The sequence below is a fragment of the Populus alba genome, chromosome 1 (assembly GCF_005239225.2).
Source record: "Populus alba chromosome 1, ASM523922v2, whole genome shotgun sequence".
NCBI lineage: Eukaryota > Viridiplantae > Streptophyta > Magnoliopsida > Malpighiales > Salicaceae > Populus > Populus alba.
This window is the reverse complement of record NC_133284.1, coordinates 19,039,028-19,052,956: the sequence shown is the minus strand read 5'-3', so window position 1 is coordinate 19,052,956 and position 13,929 is coordinate 19,039,028. Positions and strand designations below refer to the sequence as shown.

At 34.7% G+C, this 13,929-nt stretch overlaps 1 protein-coding gene and 1 pseudogene across 1 annotated transcript; one reads left to right on the top strand and one right to left on the bottom strand.

Annotated features, from left to right (window-relative positions):
• The first annotated feature begins 250 nt into the window (after positions 1–250).
• LOC118047605 (disease resistance protein RUN1-like) lies at positions 251–4,909 on the top strand. The gene is made up of 6 exons (XM_035056942.2): positions 251–610; positions 824–1,319; positions 1,464–2,556; positions 2,657–2,932; positions 3,040–3,936; positions 4,229–4,909. The coding sequence occupies exons 2-6, from the start codon at positions 829–831 to the stop codon at positions 4,874–4,876; spliced, it is 3,405 nt and encodes a 1,134-aa protein (XP_034912833.1). The 5' UTR covers positions 251–610; positions 824–828; the 3' UTR covers positions 4,877–4,909.
• Positions 4,910–7,207: 2,298 nt separating this feature from the next.
• On the bottom strand, positions 7,208–10,700 carry LOC118047602 (phosphatidylinositol 4-phosphate 5-kinase 1-like; annotated as a pseudogene).
• Between the last annotated feature and the right edge of the window lie 3,229 nt (positions 10,701–13,929).

Below are 13,929 nucleotides of genomic sequence, written 5' to 3'. Positions count from 1 at the left end.
ACACAGGAAATTTCATGGCGATAAAGCTGGAATATGATTTTCAACTTTCGTAGGCGAGCAATAAAGTCCCAAACTTCAAGAATTTCTCTTCTTTTCCTTTTGTATTTTCTCATTTTCTTGGCATGCGCGCAGCTGCTTCATGGAAAAAACGTTTCAGATGCGGAAAATATAGATAAATGTGGAAAGAGCGGGAAAAAAAATCCCAAATAAAGATATCTTTTCGTCCCTTGGTATCGTGTGGATATTATTTTAGAAAATCAATTCAACCGTACTCCAAAGAAAACTCATACTCCACCACGAAAGTTACCAATAAGAGTCTGTTTGATACTCTAAATTCCAGCTCAATAATTTATTCTTTGACAATTATTGCATTGCTAATAATTTGCAAGGAAACATACTTTCTAACCGATACTCAATCGATCTGCACCTACCACGAAATTACCAATAAGAGTCTGTTTGATATAATTTGCAAGGCAGATGTGTTTGTCTATATATACATGAACTGCTGATTCGATTTGAACACCCCATTTCTCCGATTCAATAACTTCAGTTGCAATAATTTTTCTCTCCTATTGCTGCAATTTCATAGCTAACTCTTTGATATACAGAGGTATATACGGCTAACTCTTCTTTGCTTCTTTCTTGTTTTAATTTCATGTCTTTACCAATAACTATAATGTGAAAGCTTTGCTTGTTTCATGTTTAACTGCAGTTGCTGTTGTCTAATGCTCTCTCATTATTAAGCTTAAATTGCTGTATTATCTTCGATGATCACTTCACATGTATCAGCAATTGCTAATTGATTGTTCCTTAAATTCTGCAGCTGAAATGACAGAGCCAGAGTCTTCTCATTCTAGACCAGAAGGGGCCTATGATGTCTTCCTGAGTTTTAGAGGAGAAGATACCCGCAAGACATTTGTAGATCATCTGTATACTGCCTTAGTCCAAGCAGGAATCCACACTTTTCGAGATGATGATGAACTTCCTAGAGGAGAAGAAATCTCCGACCATCTTCTCGAGGCAATTCGAGAATCAAAGATATCCATAGTTGTCTTCTCAAAAGGATATGCTTCTTCTAGATGGTGTCTCAATGAACTTGTAGAGATTCTGAAGTGCAAAAGGAAGAAAACCGGTCAGATTGTTCTTCCTATATTCTATGACATTGATCCTTCAGATGTGAGAAAACAGACTGGCAGTTTTGTAGAGGCATTTGATAAGCATGAAGAGCGTTTTGAAGAGAAGTTGGTGAAGGAGTGGAGAAAAGCTCTTGAGGATGCCGGAAACCTATCTGGATGGAGTCTCAATGATATGGCATATGGGTATTCCTTTTCTCTCTAAGATTCACTTGCAGATGTTTATGGAGTAATTTTACATTACATTTTTCAATGTGAAGTAATAAAATATTTCTTTTTAGCATACTTAATTGACTTGCTATCGATGACTTGCCTTTTCTCTGTGAGCAGGCATGAAGCAAAATTTATCAAAGGGATTATCAAGGATGTGTTGAATAAATTAAGTCGCGACTACTTATGTGTTCCTGAGCACCTAGTGGGTATGAATCTTGCTCACAATATTTATGACTTTCTAAGTACTACAACAGATGATGTACGCATTGTGGGCATACATGGCATGCCAGGAATAGGAAAGACAACTATAGCAAAAGTTGTATTTAATCGACTCTGCTATAGATTCGAGGGAAGCTGCTTTCTTTCGAATATCAATGAAACATCAAAACAATTCAATGGTCTGGCTCTTTTACAAAAGCAACTTCTTCATGATATTTTAAAACAAGATGTTGCTAACATCAATTGTGTCGATAGAGGAACGGTTCTGATCAAAGAACGACTTTGTCGCAAAAGAGTTCTTGTTGTTGCTGATGATGTGGCTCATCTGGAACAGCTGAATGCATTGATGGGAGAGCGAAGCTGGTTTGGTCCCGAAAGTAGAGTAATTATTACAACAAGAGATTCAAATCTTCTTCATAAAGCAGATCGAACATACCAGATCAAAGAATTGACACGAGATCAGTCCCTTCGGCTTTTCAGTTGGCATGCCTTTATGGACACCAAGCCAGCAGAAGATTATATTGAGCTTTCGAAGGATGCAATTGATTACTGTGGAGGACTTCCTTTAGCTCTTGAGGTTATGGGTGCTTGTCTGTCTGGGAAAAACAGAGATGGTTGGCAATGTGTAATTGACAAATTGAGAAGAATTCCAAACCACGATCTTCAAGGAAAGCTTAGAATAAGTTTTGACGCGCTGGACGGTGAAGAACTACAAAATGCATTCCTTGATATTGCTTGCTTCTTTATTGATAGAAAGAAAGAGTACGTCGCAAAAGTGCTAGGAGCCCGTTGTGGTTACAATCCAGAAGTTGATTTGGAAACCCTCCGTGAAAGGTCTCTGATTAAAGTATTGGGAGAGACGGTAACCATGCATGATCTATTACGAGACATGGGAAGGGAGGTCGTTCGTGAATCTTCTCCAAAAGAACCTGGAAAGAGGACCAGAATTTGGAATCAAGAGGATGCATGGAATGTACTTGAGCAGCAAAAGGTAAGAGCTCAATGCATACATGAAAGCATAGTCATGCGTATTTTCTAGTCAAACTTATTACAAATAATTGAATGAAAGTTGTATTGATTTTTTGTTTTAGGGTACGGATGTTGTAGAGGGTCTTGCACTGGATGTCAGAGCATCAGGAGCTAAATCACTTAGCGTAGGATCATTTGCCAAAATGAAATGTTTAAATTTACTCCAAATCAACGGAGCACATCTCACCGGATCCTTCAAACTGCTTTCTAAAGAGTTGATGTGGATTTGTTGGCTTCAATGTCCTTTGAAATATTTTCCATCTAATTTTACCTTGGACAATCTAGTTGTTCTTGATATACAGTACAGTAACCTCAAAGAACTATGGAAGGGAGAAAAGGTACGAAACATCTTACCATCCCCAAAATTTCTCCAGCATGTAATTTATATTTACATGTTATGACCTTCTATGATTAATTGTCATTATCTTACTCTCTATTATGACAGATTCTTGACAAGCTAAAAATCCTTAATCTTAGTCATTCTCAGCACCTTATTAAAACACCAAACTTGCACAGTTCAAGTATAGAGAAATTAATTCTGAAAGGTTGCTCGAGTTTAATTGAGGTGCATCAATCAATTGGACATTCGACGAAACTTGTTTTCTTGAATCTTGAGGGATGTTGGAGTCTAAAGGCTCTCCCTGAAAGCATTGGTAATGTAAAGTCTCTTGAAACTCTGAATATTTCTGGGTGTTCACAACTTGAGAAATTGCCAGAATGCATGGGTGATATGGAATCCTTAACTGAGCTGCTAGCTGATGGGATTAAAACTAAGCAATTTCTCTCTTCAATTGGGCAATTAAAGAATGTCAAAAGGTTATCATTGCGTGGATGCAGTCCGACTCCACCAAGTTGTTCTTTGATTTCAGTAGGTGTTTTGAATTGGAAACGTTGGCTGCCAACATCTTTCACTGAATGGAGATTAGTGAAACGTCTTCAGCTTTCTAATGGTTGTTTGTCTGATCGCGCAGCTAAGCGTGTTGATTTCAGTGGTTTGTCCTCTCTAAAAGTATTGGATCTATCAAGAAACAAATTCTCTAGCCTGCCTTCTGGGATCGGCTTCCTTCCCAAGCTAGAGATCTTGAGAGTCTATTGGTGCCACAATCTTGTATCAATCCCAGATCTTCCCTTAAGTTTAGACACTTTGGTTGCATCTTATTGCAAATCATTGGAAAGAGTAAGAATACCAATCGAGTCTAAAAAAAAACTATATATATATCTAGATGAAAGTCATTTGTTAGAAGAGATTCAGGGCATCGAAGGACTAAGTAATAGTTTCTTGTATATTCGTGTTGACGACCATAGGCATTCACCAAATAAATTACAGAAGAGCGTTGTTGAGGTACTATTTCTTTCAATCTCTCTTGCACAAGAAGAAACACATAATTTTGCACATACAATGATTAATGTCTAAAATCTCAGTATTCCTTGAAATCAATATGTATACATGCAAAATAATCATTATTATTATTATTTTATTTTAAAAAATAAATATCATCTTTAATAATATTTTTATTTTCCTTATTGAATCTAAAAAATTAAATATTATCTTTAATAATATTTTTTATTAAATATTTAAAGTCTGATTGGTTTTATTTTTTATTTCTTGATTTAATGATAATATATTTATACAGGCAATGTGCAACGGTCATCACCAGTATTGTATTTACGACTTTCGTCGTCCTCACCTATGTCATATTTCCTCCTTTTGTGGTGAGATGCCAAATTGGATGAGCTACAGGGAAGAAGGATGCTCATTGTCATTCCATATACCTCCAGTCTTCCATGGCTTAGTTCTTTGGGTTGTTGTTGCATATACCAAACTTGAGAAGAGTCATATAGGTCCATTGTTCAAAGCCTACAATTCTGAAATTGTTATTATTATAAAAAATAAAAGCAATGGTATTCAATTGTTTGAATATAAACTAACAGTAGAAGTTGGGGGATGGATAAGATACATAAGTAGAAGTGAAATGGCAATGGAAGACGAATTGGAACTATCCATTTCTTTGGAGCCAACAGAGTATGAAGTGCTCAACGATCATTCATACCTAGACGTACACATTAAAGAATATGGGGTCCATGTAATCACAGAGAAGTTAGATTCATTCGAAGAGTCAGAAGTGGAGAGAAATACATTGATGCATTCACCACCGTCATATCATCTGCTTCCTCATCCTCATTGTGGTTCAATCACAGCGTCTACACCTAAGCAATGGAGTGACTATTTATTTGCGAAGCTGCAACACCATAACCTCAGTTTAATGCTTGCAATGGAGTGACTATTTATTTGTGAAGCTGCAACACTATAACCTCAGTTTAATGCTTGATGGTAAGAACAAATATTTCATTTAGTTATTTTTATTCTATTATATTTAATTTATGAGATTAAAATATTATCTTTAATATAAAAAAATTAAATATCATCTTTAATAAAAAAAAATATATATTTAAGGCTTTTTGGTAAGAATACATATTTCCTTTAGTTATTTCTATTTTATTCTATTTAATTTAAGAGATTAAATATCATGTTTAATTGTTACATTTTTCTTATTTAATCTAATAAATTAAGTATTATCTTTAATAATATTTTTTTATTAAATAATTAGAGTCTGATTGGTTTATTTTTTATTTCTTGATTTTATGATAATATTTTTCTTATTTAATTTTAAAAAATAAATATTATCTTTAATAATTATATCTATCGAATATCACTTAAAAAATAAATTATAACTCTAATAATTATTTTTTGAAAAACAAAAAAGCCAAAATCACTAACATATTTTTATTAAAATCACTTTAGTTTTTTTTAGAAAATATTGAAAATTGATTTTTTTTTACATTAAAATAAAAAAAAATTGAATAATGTTTTTATATTTTATTGCAAACTCGATATTAACCTTTTTTTATTATAAATTAAGTTTTTAATTAAAAGTGATGGGTATTTTTTCGTAATAACAAAAATACATGTACAATCATGCACATTTAACTTTCTTTTTAAATTTAAAAGTTTTATTGAATTTGATGATTTTTTTAGTGAACAAAAGACTTGGATTGACATAAGAGTACAACATCATTTTACATAGAGATGTTGATATGTATTTGTCGGCTTGAAGATCATTTTCCAAGCTTGGAAGTGTTATTGAATGCTCTTTAAAATCTTTTTCATCTGCTTTTATACTGGACAACTTAGTTATTAATTATTATCCATAATGTAATTTATATTTTCAAGTTATAAATTTTGATGAATATTGTTTCATTTTTTTCTCACTTCAAAAGATGAAAATCCTTGATGTTAGTTAGAAATGAATTGGTTTTCTAGGAAGAGATTATTGATTGGGATATAGTATTTGAGTTGGTTCTTCATCATTTAATATTATAATTTAAAATAATTGATGAAAATCACCAATACACATGAAAGAATTAAAGCTATATTTAAGTTGGTTCTTTTATGAAGAGATTATTGATTGGGATATAGTATTTTTTCAAGTTTTATGTGCTTTCTTTGTTTTTTTTTTGTAATTAGATTACCTTTGTCTTTCGTTTCAAGTAAAATTCTAGTATATAAACAATAAATTAAAGAATTAAAGGTCTAATTAAATAAAATACAACTTTAAAGACTACATCAACTACATTTCATATGTTCAACTCTCAGTAAATTGACATTTCAAGGCCATTTGTATCTTGAAAACACAATCTCAATAATCTTAATGTGAGGAGTGATTTCTTTTCTATTATTATTTTTTTCTTTGGATCAAAAGGGTCTTATTGAATTATTATTTGTTTGGTAACTAAGATTTGTTGATGTGGAAAAATAGCACAAAGATTTTGGCATGGCCATCGGTGAGAATCAAAAGCAGCAGCAATCCATCAGGATCATCACCATCCTATCGCTTTGCCGTACTGTTTATCTTCTTGTCATTGTTCAAAGGAACGCAAAAAGACATTCCAAGCGTGAAAGTGTATTATTGTCATAAAGTTTTTCAAACATCCAATATAGAGAGTGAAATAAAGAGCAAAATGAAACATCTTTCTTGTTCCCATTCCCTTCTTTACATGGCTTACTCAATGAAAAAGCAAACGCCCCATTTGATTTTCAATCATTATGAGAGTGTGAAAGAGAGATGCCAAGGTGGTCCTTCAATATTTTGTTCTTTTTTGTCTCGCTCACTGGGGCAAATCATTTTTTTCAAAATGTTGAATAGCATGCCATCAAAAAGAATTTTGTTCAATCCCAATCCCATATTTATCTATAGAAGTACTTACTTTTGAATGTACACTTTGTTATTTTCCAATCCCTCCCCAGTTCTCCATCCATTTCTCTACTTTCTATGCTCTTGGCTTGCTAGAAAGTAAAGAAAACACATTGCTCTAGTTGCTTGCCTTCACTCTTCAGATTGCTCAACAAATCCTTTGAGACCTTCTCCATAGTTAACACATCACATAATGGCTACTCTAAAAAATTTAGCCATAAGCATTGAACACCTTGAGCAATCAACGTGCCTTCCTTCACAATATCCATCGCCCATAAATCTTTCTTTTGGGATGTCGCCTGGAGTTTAATCTCCGAGTGTAAAAATTATGTATAAATTTCCATTCTTTCCTTCCATCCATTACTTGTCCTCTATGAAGATTCTATGTATGAAATCTCAGAATCTTTTCGAGTATAACTTGGGATCAACAGATAAGATAGACGTGGGATCCACTTGTAAGGACTTGTATGCATGCTTTAGCTTTTTGCTGATATCATAATCCTGGAGGATGTCAATGATACCAAAGTGAAGAACTACATCGAAGATCCCATTACCATTATGTGAAGGTGTTGAATTGTTACTTCTACCCCCCATGCACTGATCCATTGCAGTAGCCCTCATTATGTGAAGGTGTTGAATTGTAACCCTCTTGCAGGCACATTTGCCCCCAGCCGGATGAATGGCCCCCTGGAACAGATTTCATACTATGGGTCTATAGGCAACTAAAGTTAAACATGTGGCACATGCCTCGTAGAAAAGAAGATGCCACATAACTTCAGGGCCCCAACATTTAGACTTTTGATGGCAACCAAAGCTAAATTTAAAAACAGGACCATCTGAGAAGCCGGCAGACAACAACAAGTCAAAGATCCAATTTCCAAAAATAGACTATGTATCATGTAGTTTAACATCTCTAAGCATAATCTTTGAGATAATCATCTATACTTGATGATTCATATCTTTCATCACAGTTCTCTATCACCACTTCACATGCACAGATTCCCAAAAACAAGATAGCATGGAAAAATGTCTTTGCTTGTCGTAAAAAATACAAGGGCTAAAACCTAACATAGGGAAAATAGATTTGGGAAAAGGAAAGCAGAAACAAAGCAAGGCACTAACAATTAGGAGGGGCAAAAACATGAATTTAGAAAAGGAAAATACATATCGGCCTTCCATGACCAATCCACATAGGGCAGCAAATGATAACCCCGCATCAATGTTTACTCATGATGTGAATTTCTTTTTTCTGATACAGAAACACAAAACCAAATTACCTCAAGGTCGATTGTTGTAAATTTTTAAGGTAGCAAAATTACATGATAAAAGAAATTTACCAAAATGCTTGTCATTTGGCGACATCATCTCCTCACTAGAGTAATCATCACGGAAGTGAAGACCAAATAGAAGACTATAATCCATAATTCTCTCTGCTTCTAAGAATTCACAGTCCCTATAAATTTGACTGAGAAAGAAAGAACAGAAGACAAACACATGTTAACCTCTCAAGATTAGTGCCTCGCTAAAGAACAAGATAAGGGATGCAAAACTTGGAACAAAATGAAAAAAGTGCAATGCTGTGGAATCTACCTAATGAGTTCATTAAACCATGATTGTTCCAGGTGAAATACAAAGTTTAGATCGAGGTCCTTAAGTGTGGTTGTTTCATCAATTTCACCCTCAAGCTTGTCAGTTGTGCGTCCATGAGAAGAGCCTTTCAAGTTAAAGCGTTTATGGATACAGTTCTCGAAACAAAACAGGTTACTCATTATAACAAAACGAGTCTGGAATTACATTGCATTGTGAACAATAATTAGAATATGATTGTACATTATGTAGAAAGAACATCTCAATGAAAACTGCACCGTCGTGATTATACCTTTTGACCTCCCACTGGTTTAACACAATGTACACCAAAGAACTTCGTTACCAAGGAGTTCTTGTACTGGCAAACATGTTGGTAGTAACTTGGAAGCATCTTAATAAGAACCTGAATATGGTTCACAATAGGTTGTGAAATCTATCCATATGATAAAAATTAAAAATAAGTGTCTCAGACTTAAATTGGTATATGGAACCAAATTACTTGCCCTACGTATTGCTACTTGAGTAATAATCACTTTCATACATTTGCTACTTTGTAACATGTTGAATTGAGAATTTAGGGTAGCTAAATTACTAACCTTGACTTCATATTTTTTTCACAATTTTGATCATGAAACGATCATCTTGAGTTAGATAAAAGAAGCTTCCACTCTTCCCAGGGGAAGAAAATTCTCTAAGTGCATCACTTCCATAAATCACTAGCATGTAATTCACTGGATCTATTGCAAACAATTCCCTTAGATGTCTAAACACCCAACAAACCAACCACCACCATAACATAGGAAATCAGAGACGGATTCAATATCTCCTTTCTTGGACATTCAACAGAAGATTAAAAATGAAGTAATAAAGCATTATATGTTCCAAAAATCCACAGAAAAAAATAAAAATTTCTGAAAACAATACATGAATATCATGGGACAGTAATCCTTCCATCTGAAATCCACTTATTGATGTGGAAGCGTAGACTTTGATCCTTCCGGTGGAAACCTTGTCCAGAACTTTTCTTTAGGATCAAAATCATTTTGTCTTAGTTCCCTCATTATTGCATCATGCTTCCCCACAGAATGCCTAAAAAAAAAAAAAGGAGACAAATTATTAATCCAAACTCTATAAAATCCCACCAAAAAACCCCATATTGACTAGTAAGAGAGTACCTGATACCCAGTTGAAGATTAAGCATCAAATCATAATTCCTGTGCCATTTCGAAATTGTTTGCCCTTGTTTCTTATTAACCTCACCATCAATAGAACTACAAGGACTTCTACCTGGCTGCAGCAGCTGCTGCTGCACATTACCCTCACATCCACCTCCATTATCATCATTACCATCTCTATAAAACATAGAAGCCTCCACATTATCAACAATATCACAAGTAATATCACCAGCCTCCCCATCCAACTCCCAAATACAAATCAGAGGAAAATTCCCATCCACTGATGACCTCTTTCTCTCTCCCCCAGCCCTAACTACTGGATCCAATGCCACCCCTTTAAAATCCTCTCCACCACCACGAAGAACTCTCCCATTCACATTCCCATTACCAAATGTAAACATTCTTTTCCCTTTAGGCACCCCATTTTCCCAGTACCCTTCATATCTCTTCACATTAGCCCAAACCAATACCCTTTTCCCAGATATCACCCCATGTTTCCACTCACCAACATACTCATTCCCATTACACCACCTATACTTCCCTTCCCCATCCTGCAAATTAAACTTCCACAAACCTTGATAAACATCCAAATTGGCATACCTTTCCTCACCAAAGTCATGCTTTTTATCACTCACCTAATTTCCACTATAAACTTCACCATCTACACCAATAAAAGTATCGTAACCATCTGTTCTCCCTAACTTAAACTGACCTTCATAAATAGCTCCTGATGGCCAAGAAAACTTCCCACCTCCATTAGCCTTCCCTCTCCTCCACTCTCCTTCATACATACACTCATCACACCACAAATACTTCCCCTTCCCATGTGGCACACCATCCACCAACCCCCTAGTATAAATATCCCCATTGGGCAGCACCTTCTCCACTAAGGAACAACCGGTGTCAATACAAGAAGTGATGGTGGTGGTCGTCGCGTCACGCGTGGGAGTCACGCGCCGATAGTTGGGTTGGGATTGGGTTCTTGTGGTCACTATATGGAACATTGAGGGGACTAGAAGAGACACATCTTTGCTATTTTTGGCTTTGATTTTGGTGTTTTCTGATAGTGTGGCCAGAAAGGTCTCTTGCATTTTGCTTTTTATACCGGTAAATGCACCGGCGGAAACATTTCTGGCGACTGTGCTATATTCTTAAATGGTTTTCTTGCTCTTTTGTGAGTCAAAAAACAAAAAAAAAAATGTAGCTTTCCTGTTGCTTTGAAGAATGGGCGAGAGAAATGGCAGAAAAAAACAGTGAAAGGGAAGAGAAAAAACAAAAGACAAAGACCAAAGACAGAGAGAGAGGGAATGAGCCGTCTTTTGTTGTTGTTTTTGGTGTCTATCTAGTCTAGGGAAGGTTGTCAGCAGGCTTTGTTGCAGAGAAATATTTTTTTGTGTTTTAAGAAATATAGGGAGTAAAATGGGATTAGGCTTTGCGTATTTTTAATAAAACCTACACGGTTAAGGTCGGGTAATAAAACAATATTATTTTACTAAAAAAAATCAATAAATTGAGAGTTGGTTAAGTAACCCACGAGCCATTTCAGATTTTATAACGGTGATTTCAGGTGTGTGAGGTATTGTTGAGGAATTTGGGGTTTAGTTGGGGGTATTTTAGGGATATTTGGGAGAAAGGGAAGAAATAATTAACGTAGGAAGAACATTTCTTGATTTATGTAAATTGATTAATTTAAAGATGGTTTGATTGATAATGCAACCCACAAACATTTGTAGAGTGTAATTGACTAAAAAATATGAATGAAAGAGATCATGAAAAAATCATTCTTTATTATTTAATTGATTTGTCAAAGTTTCTATTTTTATTTTTAAAACTTCTTTCAATTGACTTTTTTTTAAAAAAAATATTTTAGATATTTTTATAAAAAAAATAAAGTAATTATTATTGTATATATTTAAATTAAACTAGATATGATAATTAACAATCAAATTAAAGTTTATATGATTTTAGTGATTTGTATATTTAAAAAAAAAATAGATTAAAAAATGAAAAAAGCATATAAAAATAGAAATACAAATCGTATCAATTTTAATATGGGATATTAATAAGTATATGTGAGTAGTTTAGTTTAATAGATGGAGTGCACAATGGTAGGTGTTCCAAGGTTTTTTGTTTTTGTATATTCTCTTTTTTTTTTTTCACTTTTTGTGATACTAAATCAAATATATTATTACTAGATATAAAATAATTTATTCATTACTTAATTAGTATATTCATAAAAAATTATCTTTTTTTACCAATTTAAATTTTTTTTTATTTAAAATTTAAGATGATAATGTAGAATAATTTTATGCTTGGACCGACAACAGCTCCAACATATACACAATACTTTTTTTAATTTTTTTTAGTAAGGCAGTGCATTTTTTTTCAATTAAAGTGGGTATCCGGACCAGTTTGCGCGTACCTCAACTTATCCCACAAGCCCTGAAATTAACGATCATGTAAGCTTCCAGTGGCTATCTATGAGCAACCACAGGCCTCGAACCTGAGACCACAGAGAGAACAAAGCTCTTAGTCCCAAGCTCTTACCACTAGGTCAGCTCTTAGATGGTTAGTAAGGTAGTGCATCTTAATTGTACAAGACAATGTATGGTTTATCCAACCAAAATAATTTGCTTAGACTTTTCTTAAATTCTTCAAACCCTAAACATGATTTTCATCTCAAATTATTCTTTAATGAAGTTGATTAGAATTTGATCAATTTCACCAAGGAAGGGGAAAAAAAACTATTATTATGCTCTCAATCTCTTCCTTAATTATAATTATAAAACTCGATTTGATCATCAATTTAGAATAAAATTCAAATTATATGTTAAAAAAATTAATCAAAATTGATTTTAGTTTTTTTAAAATACAAAAAATAGTCAATAAATTAAAAATTAAGTTTTATTCTTTATAACTTGGTTTTTGACCAAATTAAGGTATATTATTTTTATTTATTTATAATTTATCCTCTAAAGGTTTGAACATTGCTCTGTTTTTTTTTCTTTTTTTGTATTTTTTCATTTTATTTCTCAAAGCTATAGTGGTATATAAATTTCTCTAGCTGGTGTTAAATTCTTTGTCCAGACTTTAAACAATGGCATGTGGGAAGAAGACAAGTGAAGTGTCAGCCCGTAATTACCATATATACAGAAACTGTCACAATTAATTGTTGAGTTGGTTGCCATTAATGTGCAGCAAATAGACGGCACCAACCATTGACTTTGGCAGCCACCATTGTTGAAGAAGAGATGGAGTTGGCAACCACCTTTGTTGAAGAATAGCTGGAGCTGGTGGCATCATTCTTGCCTATAAATAGGCAGCACGAGAGCATAAAAAATTGAGAGTGGGATTGTGAGTGCAGTAGAGAGAAGAAGAGAGAAAGAGAAGCTACTGCCATGGGCAGCAGCCCTGCTGCCATATGCAATAGTATGTGTGAGCTGGGAGTAGAGTAGAGTAAAGTGATCCTCCTCTTCCATGTATTTGTTTTGTATTCTTTCTCTATTTCTAATAATATTGACTCTCTCGTGGATGTAGGCAATTTGCCGAACCACGTTAAATATTGTGTCCCAGTGTGCTATAGTACGTTCCGATCATTGATATTTGAGCAACTATCAGTACACCACCGGTCAGAGTTTCCCCAACAATTGGTATTAGAGCATATAGTTTGAAGTGGTGTTTGATTTTTGCTTAAAAATTAAAGTTGTCAAAATTGTGTTCTGACCATACCATCGTGTAGAGGAGGAAGAGACGAAGCCACTATTGAAAACCGCGTCGAAATTGGACGTCGAAAACATCCTCACGCGCCGACGAGGTGACTGTCCACGCGCACAGACGCGCGCCACGCGTCACACGCATCTTCTTCGCCTAGAAGGGCTGACCCGACCCGAATACCAGACGACTCGACCCACGAGCCTGACTCGGATAATGATGACTGCATCATGATGTCAACATGCACAGTTGGCATGCCATGTCAGCGACCAGTCAGCAGACATGTCAGCACAGTGGGACCCACTTGCCATGTCATCATCTACAAGTCGAGCCGAGAGGAGCCGAGTTGGAGCCAAGCCGCGAGCTGAGGGAAAGGAGTCTGTGCAGCAAAGTCTACGTGCAACCGGATCTGAGATTGAATCTGAGCCGTTTATTAGGCTAGAATTGTTTTGATCAAATCTTAGTCATCTGAAATGCGATTTGGACGATTTCAGACTTGTTTCCAGCTAATTTGATCATTCCAGATGCAATGGTACGTTCTGATCATTGATATTTGAGACCGAAAATGGTAATGATGAATTATTAAGAGAGATTGCCCGATCAGGAGGC